The sequence below is a fragment of the Pyricularia pennisetigena genome, assembly GCF_004337985.1.
Source record: "Pyricularia pennisetigena strain Br36 chromosome Unknown Pyricularia_pennisetigena_Br36_Scf_14, whole genome shotgun sequence".
NCBI classification, from domain to species: Eukaryota; Fungi; Ascomycota; class Sordariomycetes; order Magnaporthales; family Pyriculariaceae; genus Pyricularia; species Pyricularia pennisetigena.
The window spans coordinates 13445-30284 of NW_021940926.1; the positions used below are offsets into that span (position 1 = coordinate 13445).

The 16840-nt window shown below is 46.8% G+C and overlaps 6 protein-coding genes across 6 annotated transcripts; 4 read left to right on the plus strand and 2 right to left on the minus strand.

Annotated features, from left to right (window-relative positions):
- Positions 1–3317: 3317 nt before the first annotated feature.
- Positions 3318–3937, plus strand: PpBr36_11291 (uncharacterized protein; the record flags this gene model as incomplete). Its single annotated transcript, XM_029898393.1, has 2 exons — positions 3318–3573; positions 3642–3937. Exons 1-2 carry the CDS (start codon positions 3336–3338, stop codon positions 3935–3937), a joined length of 534 nt encoding a protein of 177 aa, XP_029743429.1. The 5' UTR covers positions 3318–3335.
- Positions 3938–5978: 2041 nt separating this feature from the next.
- PpBr36_11292 (uncharacterized protein) lies at positions 5979–7359 on the plus strand (the record flags this gene model as incomplete). The annotated part of the gene is made up of 2 exons (XM_029898394.1): positions 5979–6596; positions 7252–7359. Coding segments are annotated over 2 exons (726 nt in total), but the record flags the coding sequence as incomplete, so codon positions are not given.
- Positions 7360–8193: 834 nt separating this feature from the next.
- Positions 8194–8855, minus strand: PpBr36_11293 (uncharacterized protein; the record flags this gene model as incomplete). The annotated part of the gene is made up of 2 exons (XM_029898395.1): positions 8630–8855; positions 8194–8566 (listed from the first exon to the last, which is right to left on the minus strand). The coding sequence occupies exons 1-2, from the start codon at positions 8701–8703 to the stop codon at positions 8194–8196; spliced, it is 447 nt and encodes a 148-aa protein (XP_029743431.1). The 5' UTR covers positions 8704–8855.
- Positions 8856–11274: 2419 nt separating this feature from the next.
- Positions 11275–11882, minus strand: PpBr36_11294 (uncharacterized protein; the record flags this gene model as incomplete). Its single annotated transcript, XM_029898396.1, has 2 exons — positions 11275–11474; positions 11549–11882. Coding segments are annotated over 2 exons (534 nt in total), but the record flags the coding sequence as incomplete, so codon positions are not given.
- A 2224-nt stretch (positions 11883–14106) lies between these two features.
- PpBr36_11295 (uncharacterized protein) lies at positions 14107–14615 on the plus strand (the record flags this gene model as incomplete). Its single annotated transcript, XM_029898397.1, has 2 exons — positions 14107–14304; positions 14358–14615. 2 exons carry the CDS (start codon positions 14107–14109, stop codon positions 14613–14615), a joined length of 456 nt encoding a protein of 151 aa, XP_029743433.1.
- Positions 14616–15033: 418 nt separating this feature from the next.
- On the plus strand, positions 15034–15639 carry PpBr36_11296 (uncharacterized protein; the record flags this gene model as incomplete). The annotated part of the gene is made up of 3 exons (XM_029898398.1): positions 15034–15111; positions 15149–15195; positions 15339–15639. 3 exons carry the CDS (start codon positions 15034–15036, stop codon positions 15637–15639), a joined length of 426 nt encoding a protein of 141 aa, XP_029743436.1.
- Between the last annotated feature and the right edge of the window lie 1201 nt (positions 15640–16840).

The following is a 16840-nucleotide window of genomic DNA, read 5'->3' on the forward strand; positions in this document are numbered from 1 at the left end:
CTGAACCCCAATACAAATCGGCATAACACTCGTCTTCGTCATTGGTTATATCATCCTCCCATCCACCATGGCTGGGCTCTGTGATTGGCCACTTGTTCAGTGCCAAGCGCTGCATGCTGCGTGTCTTTGTAGCCAAAGTTTAAGCGAAGATACTGTGACTGAATGCAGGCCGCACAATGACCAATTACGGCTGCAGAAAGGGCGTTGTTGAACCCCTTTGCCGCTTGAGTAGAGGAGCCTGGTTTCCCCCGCCTATCATTGCAGATCGGCTAGGCCCCGTAACGTGCCAGGGGCTTACGAGCGCGGATAAGTGTTGGGTGCATTCTCCCCAAGCTGCTACAGGTACTTGGGCCCCCAAATCAATCGGTTTTCTCCACTAACCCCAAGGAACTTAGCGTTAATGTACTGGTCAGTCAAAAAGCGGGTCAAATCAATAGTAACGAAAAAAAAGTTCAAGCGGGACAAAACTGACCAGTACTTTTAAATGAAGTAACTCCGTCGTGAGTTTGCAATCAATCACCGTTCGATTTCAGTCCCACGAAAAATAGCTGCCACGCCAGTTCCAGGCTCCAGAGGAACAAAATTAGGACATCCATTTTTGGCATCATTTGCCGCCACTATGATTGATGAACTGGATGTAGACGACATCCTTGATAATGTGGACCTTTTAGCTCCTCATCAAACTACGGAAATACAAAAATTCCTTAAAGCACCTGATCTTGAGTAGTTCAAGAAAATCCGGAACGATTTACTTCGGACGCAAGATGCCCTCGATAACAAATTCATCTGCTGGAATGCGGCATTTCTCAAGGCACTTACTGAGGATCAGAGAAATGCAAATCCATCGAAAGAATTCGACGAGAGAGTTGCAGAGAAGAAGAATCGTCAAAATGAACTGCAGAAAAGCATTATCACCGTCAGTAAGCAGTGGGGTAAGGAAATCGTCAAGCACTACCACTGGATTTCAGAAGGAGAACATTACTGCAACAAACTTCGTACGATAGCAGTGAGGATCCCAAAGTGGTCAGAGGCTGTGGAAATTCTCAATCAATCACTTGTCGAAAGGGTTGCCGGTCATGCGAGGGACAAGCGAATAAAGAATGTGGAAGGTGCCAATTCGATTCGACTCTGGGATTTGAAGCGTATCACTCAGACAATTCGTGGGACAAACGTGCCACCTACCAGGTAAGGCCCAGCGGCAATAACGATATCGTCAACCAGCCGACAACTAACCTACCTGCTATAAGTCAAACTCCGGAGTAGAACAGCAACGTATGGCTAAAATAGGATCTCGCCGCCCGTAGTGAATTCCCTGTTTTGGATTGTATCTAGGTGCTAAAGTGTTTTGCAACTCGAGGGGATACTCGTCGAATCTTTCAACGGCTCCCATCCAATTGGTTGTATTTGGGTGCCAACGTTCAAACTGGGTCGTGTCGTCGTATATCTCTCTAAACCCCTTAATTTGCGGTTTTCCCAAATGACCATCCCGGCAGCTGATCAAGTCACACAATGGTCATAAAGCCCCAGATAATAGGTGTACATACAATTGCAACCATCTTCTGCAATCATCTTACAATATTCGGTGCGGTGCGTTGCTTCTGGCGGGTTTAAGGAGGGTGGGTCATTTCGGTAGGGCAGGCCCCCTAGGCGGTTGTAACCAAACTTGCAAGTCCAGTCGTGCATGCGAACGGTGAAACTAAATGCAGTGTTGATTTTGTCGCTCCATGGAATGAATGTGCTTACGAGCCATCGATCCATGTCTTCATCAATATTATTCCCGGCTGACGATAATTTGACGAATCTGGAAATTTATTTTATTGTAATGCAAATCCGCATAACATTTACCAATACCCTTGCAATCTAAATCTAATCGCCGTAGATGAGGCAATCAAGGCTTAGCATGGGGAATATGCAGTGTACTGGCAAGTGACCGGATACAGCTCGTAAACTCTTCGGCAGGCGATTGGAATTAAAGAGGAAAGGATGAGCATCTGGTGTCAAGGGTCCTTGCGGAATCCCATCCAAGTGCCAGACAGATTCTACCCTCCCACACACCCTGCAAACATGCTATCCAATCATCACAGGTACAAGCATGCGTTCGCTGAATTCCGGATAGCGGACCGTCTCCCTAGTGGGCAACAGCGATTTGACCAGGGTATCCTGCAGTCGCGAACCATGGCCACAATTGAGGCAGCCGTCAGCGCCAGGCATACGCTCGATGCGACAAAACACCGGGGTTGCCGTCCATATTAGAGGGCTGAATGATTAATTTTAGGGCGCCGAGGAATGTTTTCGACAGTGGCTTCGTAATTTCGTGTCCCTTGATCGCGGTTTTCTTTTTTTTTAAACACGGTTTGCTGCATACGGCGAATATTTGCCGGTACATGCGTCAAATCACAGGCCTAGACTAACAGCCACGACTATCCAGGGTCTTGCGACCGGCTGCGGCTCCGGTGCGGATGGACAGGTAACCAGTCTTGACCTCTTTTGGGGATCTATAACAGGGATTTGGATGCCTCCTGCATTATCGAAGAAGGTTCGCATCAGCTTGCATCAGAAGAAGGGAAGGACGAACTTACCAAATTGTCGTTGGACAGAAACATCAACGAAAACATGGGTGGATGACTCATAGGACAGGAGCTGAGCCATCGGATGCGTATCCAGTGTGTCGAAAAAGGCCCATTGTGGCTTTCTTTCAGGCAAGGCCTGCTGGAAATGCTTGCTTGACAGGCGATCGGTATGTAAATACAGCTACGATAATGTCCCTGCAAAATTTATAACAGCCAATAAGTGGACTTCATATTGGATGGTGGAAGGAAGAACTCATAATCGGGACGGTTATTTAAGTCTTTGCGGCAGCTTAGTAAAGCAGAACGGTAGCTTTTAGGAGGACTCAACTAGTTTTGAAGCCGGAACCATTGGATCGCTACCCAGCCTTTCCCGCTGGCTTTTCTTTCTTGCACACTACACAAAGCCTTGTCCTTTTTGACACTTTGCCACTACCTCTCCAGCCTTCTGTCATTCTACCTCCTTACGAAAACAGCTCGGCGTCAGGAATTAATGCCAAATCCAGCCAACATGTGCTCGCTTGGGGGCACTCGCAAAACCACATCTCGGCCAATCGCGAGGCGGCGGGCGCACTTAAAGTCAAAGCACGGATGTGCCGCTTGTAAAAAGAGACGGATAAAGGTATGGTTTTTATCAAGGTCAACATCGACCCTCCTCTATGTTATTTGAGTGCTTCTGCCTCTGTGCCAAACATAATACTTCTATCCCTGGTAAGAAAACCATTGCTTACTTGTGTCTTTTTACTCCAGTGCGATGAGGCAAGGCCAATGTGTTCCTACTGCGTGAAACGCAACTATGTTTGCGAATTCAGCACAAAAGTGGACGCGACATCGGTCAACATTGACAATTACCAATCCTCAGCTACTTCCGAAGTTCGATCATTATCTGGGATCCAAGAATGCTTTAGTTCAGCAATCGTCCAGCAGGAGCAGCAGCAGCAAATACCTATTTCCAGTCACTATTTCCCCGGTGCCCCCGAAGAAATTCAGAATCTTGAGCTTAAAAGTATGTCGCCTTACGGTCTTTCCCAAACTGTTAGACAAAACCTTACAGTATGTGACCTAATAAAATAGGAAAGCGCGAAATTCCCGATCCGCCAGCCAATCAAAGAAGCAAAAAGCGTCGCGCAGAAACCTATAAAGGTCAGGAGTCTCCTTTGCAGACTTCACTTGCACAAAAGTACATCAATGAGACGCCAACAAGCACGCAGAATTCGAGACCAAAGCAATTATTTGACGATGCGGCAGGCAACAAGCTGGAGGTTATCATTGAAAAACTCACGCAAATGTCCAACGAACAAAAGGAAATGCAGACCCAGATCTCCAGAATATCGGCCTGGGAGGATTTAAGAGATAAAATAAGCGGTTAGGTTCGGGCTGAGATGACGAATGTGGTTTTAGCAACCAGATCGATCAGGAGGAAGGTGATCCTTGAGTTAGCGCAAGAGTTGAGAAAACTGCCAAGGAGCCCACAGGACGTCGAAGGGCAGCTAGTCAAGCTCTGAGGGAAGTTCGAGGCTAACGAGTCTGAGATTCAAGTGCCCAGAACACTAACAAGTCCAGGGTACTAATAAACCACGTTAAGCTTACTTTCCAAGGTTGAGCACTCTAAATTAAGCTGGTTGCTTTCCTTACTGGTGTGCCCCTCACTCTGATTGTTGCAACCGTTGGTTTTAATAATGCATCCAGGCTCATGTCAGAAGGCTTTAAGCCGCATCAGAACAACGAATTTGCTTGTCGCCGGTTGGGTAGATTCCCGCCTTGCTTGCATGGGTCTCTTCATGCCTATTAGGGTTTCTGCCTGGCTTGCGACTGCGATGCCTCCTACAATACCGAAAAAAGGTTGCACTGTATAAAAAAAATAATAATAATAAAAACATCCAGCTTCATCATATTGTCCTAGTCGGACGAGGTCATGGGTTGATGACTCATAAGATAGGAGCGGAGCCATCGGATGCACATTCCTTGCAGCAAAAGGTTTCCACCCTGGCTTTAATTTGACCGTTCGCATGCACGTAGTTCAGGACCCCCAGTGCGACAGGGGTTCTTTTTTACAACAACACCAACAACTCAGAGGGCCTGCCAATCTAAAAATGAAATGCCAACCTGCATCCATCCGCCATCCGGCACTTCCGACAAAGTCTTCCAGTGACAGGTCTGGTTTTCGCAGATACCTACGCCAGAGACAAAGTGGCAAAATGATGCGGATGGTTTTTTATTATTTATTTTTATTTTATTTTTATACAACGGCATCCTCCGAGGATATTGGAATGCTGTTTCGTCGTGTGGTCGAACTCCAGGTGCTTACACTGGTTCTACCATGGAGAATTGGCGATCGCTGGGAGGTAGGGCTATCTTTTTGGCCACCCTTGTCACATTTCCTGCGTTCCACCAATCGACGTCCAAGATTTACGCAACGAGATACAGACAGACATTAATTTTAAAGTAAAGCACCTGTCCAAAAATAACGCAACGGAAGCGGGGTCACCCACCACCTTTTTTTATCACCACCTAACTTTGGTGTAAGGCCACAAACAGAATTGAAGACCTACGAATAAAATAAATACATGGAAATGAACTTCCTCATGGAGGAGGTAGAGATGGAAAGCTCCGTGGCTTGAGTCATGGTTTGTTATATTCCTGGGGAATATACGAAACAAAAAAACGAGCTTGGTCATTCAACCATCTAGACACCATTGGCTCATACGACATGAGCGGAGCCATCGGATGAACATTCCGGGCCGGGCAGCAAAAAATCCATTTTGGCGGTTTGCCAAGTGTTGTTCAGATGCTGCCCCCAGCAAGGATGTTTCCCAGAGGGTTGTCAAACATGTGGTCTTTAGCTCAATTTTGGCCGACTCGGTTTGTGTTGGCGTAGCTTCAGGGCCAATTGGAATTGATGCCGTTATATGGGAGTATGTTGGCAAATAGAAACGTTCCCGGTAGCATTTGGGAAGTTGATCGCGCTTGCAGGATAGGTAGTATTCCTGTGACCGGCAGGCAACGAAATGTAGCCAAGCTGTGCTTTTCGCTTAAGCTAGGCCAACGTTATTTTGAAAATCCTACTAAGCCAGTGTTAGCCCTTTTAAGGAAGGATGGAAAAAGATGGGCAAGCCTTCGTGCCCGACCTGTTGATCAAGACATTACATTGTATGATAATCCCTGTCAATGAATGCTAACCTGGGTAGTTGATGACTTGGTCATTTATCGCAAAATGAATTAATTATGTAGGAGGCCTCTCACACAGCAGTAACGACGCCGTTATGTGGCAAGGCTCCCCAAATTGGTAGGCATTTACAGCATTTCCGGGGTGCCCCCAAGACCATTTGCATCTCAGTCTCAAAAAAAGACTCGAATACAGAACCAGATAGATTGGGTGCGGTTCAAGGCGAAAGATAGTAATGACCTCAGGTGAACCATGGGGGTTTCACAACAGCAAGAATTGAGTCCAAATGGCTTCCAATCACACGCATCTCGCCAGGACCTTCAGTTTCAGCGTCAGAATCCGGGTCGATCAGGTGTTCTGGCAATACTGTCGGGGGAAAGATGGTAGATTTTGCCCTGACTTTGGATACTGCTTCTACTCCTCTGGCAGTAATTAAAGAGCATATCTATGCCTGCGACTTTCCAGCAGATTTATCTGTTAACCAAACCACATGTAACCCGCTAACTCTGCGGCCTATTGGTGTAAGCGTCGAGACCAAGGCTTCTGCTGCGGGAGCCGAACAAGGCCGCATTCAGCTTGCTTTATGGACCATTGCATGGTACAAGAGAGTCCAGGCATGGGTGGATAGCTGCGCCGATGATATTTGTCTTCCTGACGCCATGCCAGTTATCTTGGTTACTGAGCATGCATGGAACTTGGCGTTCGTCTGCAATAGGGGTGGCGAGGCATTTGAGCTGGTATATGAAATCTCGATTGGGAGCACTTCGAATCTGCGTGATTTATACAAACTTCTGGCTGTAATGCGCATTTTGGGTCACTGGATAGATACAGATCTCAGACAATGGTTTGAGCGGTTGTTCCGAGTATGTAAATAGGCGCGCAGGTCTGTCCAGACGGTGGCTCCAAAAAGTTTAAAATTGCACCCGCAGCCAACACCAAGCTCGTTCCTTGATCGACCTGTTATACATCCCAATTACTTTGGAACAAGAAACGCTTTATAAACTGAGACGCGGACGCTCACGAGGCAAATTTCTGCCTCGCCCACCACTTTTCCTGCCGATGGGTTCAGGTTGCATGGGCCTCATTGCCTGTCCGGATTTGTTTCTGCCTGGCTTGTGAATGCAGTCTTTCCTGCGTTAGCAAAGGTTTAACTAGTTTGAATTAAAAGAAGATAACCGTACTTATCCGTCAAATTGTTTTCTGTTGGAAAGATCGTCAGCGCCAATGTAAGTGCATGATTTGGAAGGCAGGGGTGTCTACAATCAGATCTGTTGGTTATGTGGGCGTACCGCTTTTCACAATAACAAATATCCTTCCAGCAAGTAAGTGGCGATTGGCGGATGATCTTTGGCTCTTTCGGACCCTAATGCCACGATTGAAATGGGCGTCGACAGCTAGCGGAATATTACATCAATTACCGGCCTCGTTGGCTTGGGTTAACTTTTGCGATAAGTTATACCAGAGAAGCGTCACTGCAATCAAGGTTACATTCCGTTCTGATCCGCAACAGATTCGCAGGCTTGCCTTGTTTTCACAGAGCTCGCCCTGCACATTAAATTTTCCGATTTATCGGAGCCGCCAGAAATCGTTTGCAAGCCCCAGAATTCCGGAGCTAACTTATGTTAGACATATTATCTAGCAGTGGAGACAGAAGACTACAAATTGTTACTAACGGTAGACCCATGACATCGGCCCACTACATTCATTCCTTCCGCCTCCACCTTTCGCATTCCCTCGACCATTAACCCGTGCTAGCACTTAGAGAATTTGCAACGAGTACCCTCGCTAGTACGGAGTGACACCTTGAAGGGCACATGGGATCACCCTTATCACCTAACCCTTACTCTATATCAAAGCTAAACCTTATCTTTGTCGATAAACGGCCAGTTTCCTTCTCTCATACCACATCAAATTCCGACGTATTTGCAACTTCGCGATCGACGCGACGCGCAAAATGCGCCGCAAAAAACCCCGCGTCGCTAATGTCCGCGCAAGGCTTCCGCTCAAGCAAAATTAGCCGTCCAACAGGTAAGTGCACAAATCGACCTTGCATGGCTCAAAACTCAAGTTCAAGAGGCCGTGTGAGACTGGAAGAAATGTAATAAATCGCATAATTCACGCACGCAGGGAAGGTGATACTAACGTCATTAATCCATTGTTGTCGCGGCCGTCCAATCGCCCCCCTCTTCGAGCAGAAACTTCACCACTTCGACGTGTCCTTAGCTTGATGCAGCGTTAACGACGTCCATTCAATATAGGGATCAGGCGACCGGACAAAAGCCCAAGTTGGATTTTCTCCTCAGACACTCCTGGATGGATCCGCAAAAACAACGACGGACCAAATCGCCATCCAACCAACCAAAGATTACTACACCAAAAAAATGGAAGCATCAAAGTTTCGAACCTGAAACATCAAAATTCAATTAAGATCAGCAGACCAACTTTGTAGTAGTTACCTAATTAAACATATGGTCTACTACTAGTGTGGTTAATATCACCATCCTTTCGTGCCTCAATTGTGACAGGTCTATCTCCGGCTGGCGGCACGACACTGCTTTCAATCTCAGGTAACTTCTTGTTCTCAAACACAGCTGCAGAGCTTCCGTGCGCAACGTTGGTCGTCTTGTCGGTCGTAGCAACGAACATAGCCTTGGGATCTAAAGGTTCCAAATGACTAAGTGCAACGTGGCGATCCTCACTCATCGATATGGGACACGCAATCTGGGATTTGGCATCGGAAGCAGCGCGACGGTCGCATATTCTCTTGGTCGGGGAGTGGTCAACGGTCGCGAACGGCAAGGTGTAGTCGAGGAATGATTCCAACAAGATCTGTCTTAGGAATTAAAGCAAGTCATTGAAGAATTCGAGCCAAGGAGAAATTGATTTATGCATTTACCGGTTGGGTGGCCATTTCCGCTCAAGCGGACGCCTGGCGCGGACGTTGACTACGCGTAGCTTTTTGCGGCGCATGTCGACTTGTTAATGGGGAGTCGCAAGGGTACCAAAATCCGATATGGAAAGGGAAGAACAGATATAGGAAAAAAGTACTTATCGATAAGGATAAAAAAAATCTAAAGGCTTGCATTAGGCCAACAAAAGTTTTCCCACAAGAGAAGAGGGGCTTTTGGAGGTGGCAAATCAACAGGATAAGAAGCTAGTTTTAGTGCCTCGGATCTCACACGACCATGTTTGCTACGTAGGCACACTCGCATGAGGCAAATCATGTCTGGGATAGGCTGTTCTAACGGTACAACAACCCTGTCGTGCAGCAATTGGCAAGGCACACAACCCGGACTTCTTTAACTGTATTTCATGCATTACTGCTCATGATCGCATGGGGAAGTCGGGACCCCCTAGTAGTGTCTACCCCTTGAAAATCACTATCGCAGACGTGACGCCGAATAACAATCCGTGATATTGACCATCTAACTAACGGCAACAATACAGTCAACTATTTCGCTGGAATCGTCAAATTCAGATGATTCTTCACGATCGACTTCAATTGCACCAGCCTCATTTTGGGCCCGCTCCCTAAGCCCGACGAACGTAGTATTCGGGTCCGGTTCGACCCTCTGTTTTTTCCGGGGTGCTACCGCCTCCAATCGCGATTCCAATTGTTCAACTTTCCGTTCTGCGCTAGCAAGATGTAAATCCTTGGAATCCCAGCCTTTCCGGATCTTTGAAAACAACAAACTTTGCGTAACTATGGGAAAGACCTCTCCGTTCCTTCCAAGCTTTTGTCTCTCCAATCCTCATTCTGAACTACCCACCCTTTGGTCGCCCAAAAGCTGGTCATCATGTTGATGACGTACCTAAACTGACGGTGGATACCCCTTGACCAACCTGCTCCATTCACATATTGCCGTACCTGTCTGGCTACCTTTTCTTTGCAATAACATTTTGAAACAGCCTGCACTACTTACTGTCCAGTCCCCCAGTTTGATCTTGTATATCTTAAAATAATTTGTACAGTTTTGAGACAATGTGTCTTCCGCCTTCAATACAGAGATTAAATCTTTAGAGTTTGGGGACGTCCCATCGCTACTCAAGTCTACTTGATTAAATGAAGGAAGATCCAGACTTGCCTGCACAATAGCTGCAAACATCCACTTTTGGCTCTGATCAGCCATCTACAAAAGACGAACACTGGAGCGGGATGTTTTCATTTTGTATACCGTCGTAACCTTGCGTGGAAACATAAGCCAACTGCAACTGTGTAGGTCATGACTAAAATCCAAATCATCATCGTTTCTCGTCATGCTGGAGCACATTTGCTTTCCCCACGATCTCGTGACATTGCAGCAGCTATACTGCATAAAAGCCGTTGAGACGGCCGAGGGTAGCAGTGTACCATCTTCCAAGCCATGGAAAAGCCCCGGTAAGCGCTCCCCCACCTCCAGCCAGTCGCCACTACACAAGGTGAATCCAAGAACTGGCCCTAACCAGCGCATGCAGACACATGGTCCTTTCTGGCGAGGATGTATGGCGCACTACCGACAACGACGTGGGCGGCAAGCTGTGGCGTTGCAGTATTTTTGTCCTTAAGCAAACAGGCGTTTTCTTTTTTCGTTTCTGGCTTGTGTTTCTCCCCGGCTTGTGTCGCAATTCCAATCGGTTTCTCCGCAGTTAAGTTCGAGTACGTGAGTCGCTTGTAAATCACATCATCGATATACGAAACCATGGTAGTGGCAGTGTTATTCGCCCGCAGGTTTTGACCCTGGTCTCCCGACATTCTCAATTTGACAGATTTTGGCCCACATCACGGCTTTAGGGAGTGATCATTTGGTTCAAATTCGATAAAAAAATCAGAGGTGCCAGCCCCGAGACATCATCTGTACTTATGGATATGCATTTGTGCGGGAAAGGTACGAATATATAAAGGACTGATTGACGTATCTAGAACTACCTAGGTACCTTTCTTGTTGCTCCGCTTCCGGCCATGATTGGACAAGCTATAAATGACCTCTGACGTAATGAAAGTTTCAAACCCACACAGCCAGCCCCATTTGCTCTAGCCCCGTGGTACTATCCAGTGCTAATCCGACGAGAGTCTTGATTTTGCCACAATCAGCGGCTGGTGTCTCTCGCAAGTTATTTTCCAATTTCCTGACATTCAAGTTCGACCGCAAGTCCGGGTTCAATTCAAGAAACTCGGCCAAGTTTTGCAGTGCCAAAGCCTTGTTAATTCGATTCGGGACCAATTTGACAAGCGTAAACTCAGCGTTAATTCGCTTATTCCGAAGCGACATCTCGAAAAATTGCCTTTCCCGACTAGTGCAGAGCAGTTTCGGGATCTCCTTAGCTGTAGGTAAAGATGAGGATAAAGAGGCCGTGTATATAATCCGTTCCAGTTCGGTCCTATCGTCTTCAAATGTCATTCCTGGAGGCACATTGTCGTTTCGCCACCCTGGAATGTCGGCGATAAACAGTGGGTGTTGAACCGCAGCAGCGAGTGGTACCATTTGAGCAGTATCCCAATCAATTACTCTAGAAATCGCAGTGAATTAGTCGTTATTATATTTAAATATTTGAGGTAGCAGCTTACCCAGTAAGTCCCATCTCGTTTACAATAACGTTCCACGCATTTAGGTCTCCGTGTTTCAATGCCATCAATGAATTGTCGTCGTCGGGTACCATCTCGTGGACTATGGTACGGCGATGGAGAAAGTGAGCCGGATCGCCCCAGCCAGAGTTGTTCAAGGATCGTCTAAGTCCCTTGTCCACTTCGTTGACCAACCAGGCTTTATAAGTAATAGGGACGGCTATTGCGGAATCAGTACTCGAACGTTCGATCAGTGCCGGCGGTATAACTTACATAGAGGCATGTCAGAAGCTGTATTGGTCCAAATCTGAAACATGAGCTTGCCGAGGCCCACCAATAAAGTGTTGCGCCTGCTCCGAGACAAAGTTATATTGTTCCATGATTCGAGAGGCCCCCCGCTGAGAAACTGTAAAATGACGAAGCGTGGCGATTGATGAATGACCGAAGGTATTTGCAATGTAGGCTGCCTATCCTTAAGGGCCTTGAGGAGGGTAGTACCCTTTTTGGCAATAAGGGTAGCCGTCTCGTCTTTTGGGATCCGTAAGGTGTAACTTCCCCCGTCCTCTGTCGAGATCTTATAGACCTCGTGGGATTGGCCTTCCTGAAACCTGTTAGCGCTGACAATTTTAGTGCCTATGAGTGAGGTAATTTCCTCACGCAAGATATTAAAACGATTCATCTGGCTGAAAATGGGTTTGTTAGGATAGCGAAGGTGTAAATGAAGAGAGAATATACAGCTGACGAGCGAACCGCGTCAAGACAGTTTAGGCGGGGTAACCCCGCCAGGAGTTGAAGGGAAAGGGCGTGGCCCCTATTATTGACGGACCGGCCTATACGTGTAGAAAAAGTATTGTGCAAAAATAGGGCAAACAGGGGTACGCCAAAGTACACGCCCCAATTCCATTTGCAGCGACCTGGTAACATTCTTATACGGTGAGCATGAATTTCTTTTCTGCCGCAAACCATTCTCCTTACTCTTACTCTTACTCTTACAGGTTAGTCAAGGGTGGGGCCAAGGGGCAAAGAAGAGTCAGGGTTGAAAAAAAAATAAAAAGAGATGATGAAAAACAAAGGTTGTAAATTTACACTACGAGAACTCATGTGTCGACAACATCCCCGTTTGACGAAATATTTGCGCTAGTTCCAGTCCGTCGCGTGGCCGTATGTCGATAGAACATTGACTTGAGATGGGTTGGAGCTGAGTGCATGGGTAAAAGTGGATAGGGGCGGGGCTTACCTATCCCGAGCGTGCCGTTAAGCTGTTTTTAGAAGTCATACGTATGACGCAGCGGGACGAAGGAACTCGAGCCAAACTCTATTCCTAATCGGGGCTTCTGTTTCTCGGAGGTTGCATGGGTATATGAGGGCAGCCCTGTCAGCAGGCTCGTCACACCGTTTTTGTCATATCAGGCAAGCATCGGCATGGACATGATACGGACAAATGCAAAGCGGGATCCGGATAATTGGTGAAGAAGGACTCGCAAAAAAACAGGGCTGGCGAACGGTAGGTAGCAGAGCCCCGCATGCAACCAACATGTTTTAAACCATGTAGGAGGCCCTCCATAAGCGAGCCGGCTAGTGGCAAGCTCGCATTCCGATTGCGAGCATGAGCAGTAGAAAATTGCGGAGTCTAGCGTCGCTTTGTGCCGAGTGGACAGTAAGCGATGCAAGCATCTGCGATACAACGTTAGCAGTTCGTTTTTCGGCGTGGAGCAGTGGATTGTTCCAATTTGACAAAGATCTACATTATTTCGACAATTAGGCAGCCGAGACTCGGATGATTTGGTGTTAAGGCCTATTGGTCGCTAAATTTAGATATCCATTCCCACCGTGACCTTTTCCTGGCGCTGTTGGTGGTTCTTGGGTTGCATTGCAGCCTGCACTTTTGTTGGTTGCAAGCAGCAGCTTTACACATGTGTTCGTATCTATGTATCTGCTTCGCAATGCTTTCCCTGCCCTGTCGCTTATTTCGCCCAACAAAAGCTGGACAGAGCAAGGCTTAGGGAAATTGCACTCTTTTTGTCCCGCAACCCTCCTGAACAACTAGCAGCTGCTTTAGTAAGAATCGAACTGCGGAGTTCGGCGTAGCTTGGGCCCTCGTTCTAGGGCGGAACCTCTCTCAAGCGCCACATAACTCGCCCACCCAACTCTAATCGGCTTGATGTTCCTCCATTGTTCGAAATGTTAGTTCTGTTGAAGTACTGACTGCTAACCATATGAGGGCCTCCCGCACATGCACCAAAACTGCAGCAGGTGGTTTGGGAGGCTATCATTGGCCAACGAAGCTGGTCAGACTGTTGCAGATGCTGGTTGAATTCGCTGCTGCTGTTGGCTTATCGGCAGACATGCGAGTCAGATAGATCACGCGTATAACCACGTGATCTAGGAACACGTCGCAGAGCCTTCAACAGATCTGCGCGATCTCGTAGATGCACTTAGCCTTAGGACATGCATAAGAATACCGTTTTTTTTATATTGTTTTACCGATCGCAGCGATCATATGATTCCTATCAACAAATTAGTCAATTTTACTGCAATTGTGTTTCCAGCAACTGTGATAGTTACATCGTACTCGCCGGTGTGCCTAGCCTGGTCCACCGACAATGTGCCGGTAAGGCGCCCAAATTCTGGGCCTGGATCCCCACTCGAATATGGAGCCTTTTCCCTCCTGTCTATGTGACTGAAATCTCAACGTCACAACGTTGGCATTTGGTTTGCAAGCCCAAATTTGGACAAATCCTGTATTTAGGGCCTGTTTTTTTCGCAACTCTCAAGACAGCCCTTTCATTTCATATTTATATTTAAATCCTCGATTCTTTCGGATATGCGCGATGAACCCTCGAGAACAAAGCAAGCAGCGACACCAGAAAAAAATCAATCGAAACCTTAAGGGATTGCTGAGCAAGTGTTACAAATACGGAAAACTCCCCGGGGTCGAGCTAGCTCTCTATATAGAATACCCAGACAAGGACGAGTTTGTTATTTTCGAATCGGAAGGATACAGCTGCGACGGAAAGATCGCGGAAAAGGTTTGCTTTACTCGCCCACCGGTGCATGACCAGACCTAACTTTACGTTTCCAGAAAGCTTCAGTAAAGTCGAAAGTTTACAAGCCAAGCGATATCGAGGATATGCTTAATTTGCTGCATGAAAAAAGGGTGCAAAAGGTGCAAAAGGTGCCAAAGCAAGGTCGAAACCAACGGAAGACACCTATTCGAAGGAGGACCTCGGGTCATTCACGGGAATCCGCGTTGAATTTGTCCGAAAGAATAACACGTCTCGGAAACTTTCCTAAAATTCCAGACCTTAGGATCCGTGCATCAGGCCAAACGTCAGGCTGATAATTAGAGATGGCTGCAAACATTGGTTTTTTTTCTTTCTTTTAGGGAAATGTTATGGAAAGCAAAAGTCCACGTTAGCAAATTGAAATATAAATTTGAAGTTGAAGTGGTGGCGGGAAATCGGATTTACCACACGGGCATAAATCAAATTAAAACAAATTAAAGAAACTTGCAATCGCAAACAGGGACAGATGATCAAAGTACAAAAGCAGGCGACGGAGCCCAAGAATTGGCCCGTACCGGACAGCTTTTGGGAGAGAAGCAAAAGTAGAGCTGAAATGTTGATAAAGTTAAAAGCGACACAGCGATAAATTAATATGTTTAACACTTCCCAGTATGGTTCAGCCGAGCTTTCCCTACAATATTAAGTTTTTTATAAAATTAGTTTATTCCAACCGAGACCTTTTGTCTACGCAAAATGCCCATGTCTGACGTTCCAGCGAGCAAACAAGGCACAAGCCCAAGGCTTGAGAACCCACCGCGCGCAACGTCGCCAGTCCGTATGAATTGCAATGTCCCAAGTGTTTCTATAGCCGGTTCACTGGCACAAGAACCCAGACTGGAGACCAGCGGACAGACGGTAAGCACATTGGCTCTTTCTTAATTTCGTCGCTAAAGTCTTGGTTAGAATACATACGACGCAGTCAACCGTTACTTATGGAATGCAGTCCATTTAATCGAAGCTTCCCGCCGGGAATGTAACAAAATATCGCAAAGCTACAGTGACCTTTTCGAAAGCTACAAAGTGCTATGGGATCAAAACCAAATGCTCGAGTCGAAGCTTTCTGCTGCTTTGGATGCCAACACTCAGCTACGGGATTCCATCTCAACGAACGAGGCACTGAAAGCGGCACTCGAATTTGAACTCAAGGAAATGGAAAATGAGAATGCCGCGTTTAATGAATGGCATTGTCAAGAAATCCAAGATAAGGACGTCGAGATTGCTATGTTGGAGGAAGAACTTAAGGTGCTGCGTGAACAGGGTGAACAATCTGGAATGAATGTTCCAATCCCCAAAGCATGATTACAAAGATTGCGGCCATTTCTTTGTCACGTAAAGGAACGTACTATTACCGTAAGCGCAGTTTGGGACGGATTGTACGTTTAGTATTATTTTCCGGCCACCGAGAACTTGTTTTCACTTAAAATAATCGTGATTGGAATATGAAGTGGGAGGACCTATGTTAAACGACATAGACAACCCACAAGCCCAGTGATGGTAAATGTTTTATTGTATTTTTCTGCGTCTTTCCTTTTCGTTTATCATTTTATTTTATTTTCTCCGAGCAATTGCAATTGATTTAAATGTAGCGGCATGCAAACGTGAGATATCGCGGCGCTTGTTGTTTTGTTACAAATGTCAAAAGGATGATTGATATGCAGTTTTCTGCTACAGAGTTCTTCCATAATATCTGCGCAACAAAATATCTAGGTGCTATGTTATACTTTTATTTGATCGTTTTGCTGTTACGCCCATTCAAGCTCTATATTGTCCATGAAACTGCGATCAAGGGTAGTCCAAAGCTGAGAAGTGCATTTTGTAATGCCAGACGAGAGGCAAAATTAACGACCTATCTGTTGATAGGAATCGTATGATCGCTGCGATCGGCAAAACAATATAACAAACAAAATCGGTATTCTAATGCATGACTTCTAAGCTAAGTGCAACTATCTACGAGATCGCGCGGATCTGTTGAAGACTCTGCTACGTGTTCCTAGATCACGTGGTTACACATGTGATCTGTCCGACTCGCATGTCTGCCGCTAAACCGACACTATCCTTTTTACAAGCAAGGTTTTTGCCTTTCGTTTCCAAAGCGATACGCTGGGTGCACTAAATTCTGTAGTAGTAGTAGTAGTAGTATTAGTTAACGCCGGGCTCGGCCCGGCTTGTTAGCCGGCCGTTAGCAACCTCCCGAGGGGTATCTCGGCGCGCGTTCTATCTTCTTTATTTACACAGGGGGAAAACAAGGAGGGCAGAGGCGGATCGTGCCTGACCGGGTTCGGGCCCGGTCCTGCTTAGGGGGTTAGTTCACTGACGCGACCCCGTGCCTAAGGTGCACGGAGGGTTCGTCTGACGGCTTGTGCCGTGAAGTGTGGGTGAAAAGGCAGTAAGTCTATTCCTCGTCAGAGTTCGAGTCGTTTACGATCGGTGTCCCTAGGCGTAAAGTGCGTTCGTGGCGCGCGGGGCGCTGGCGGGCCGCTCTGGGGCGGGCGCTGAAGTA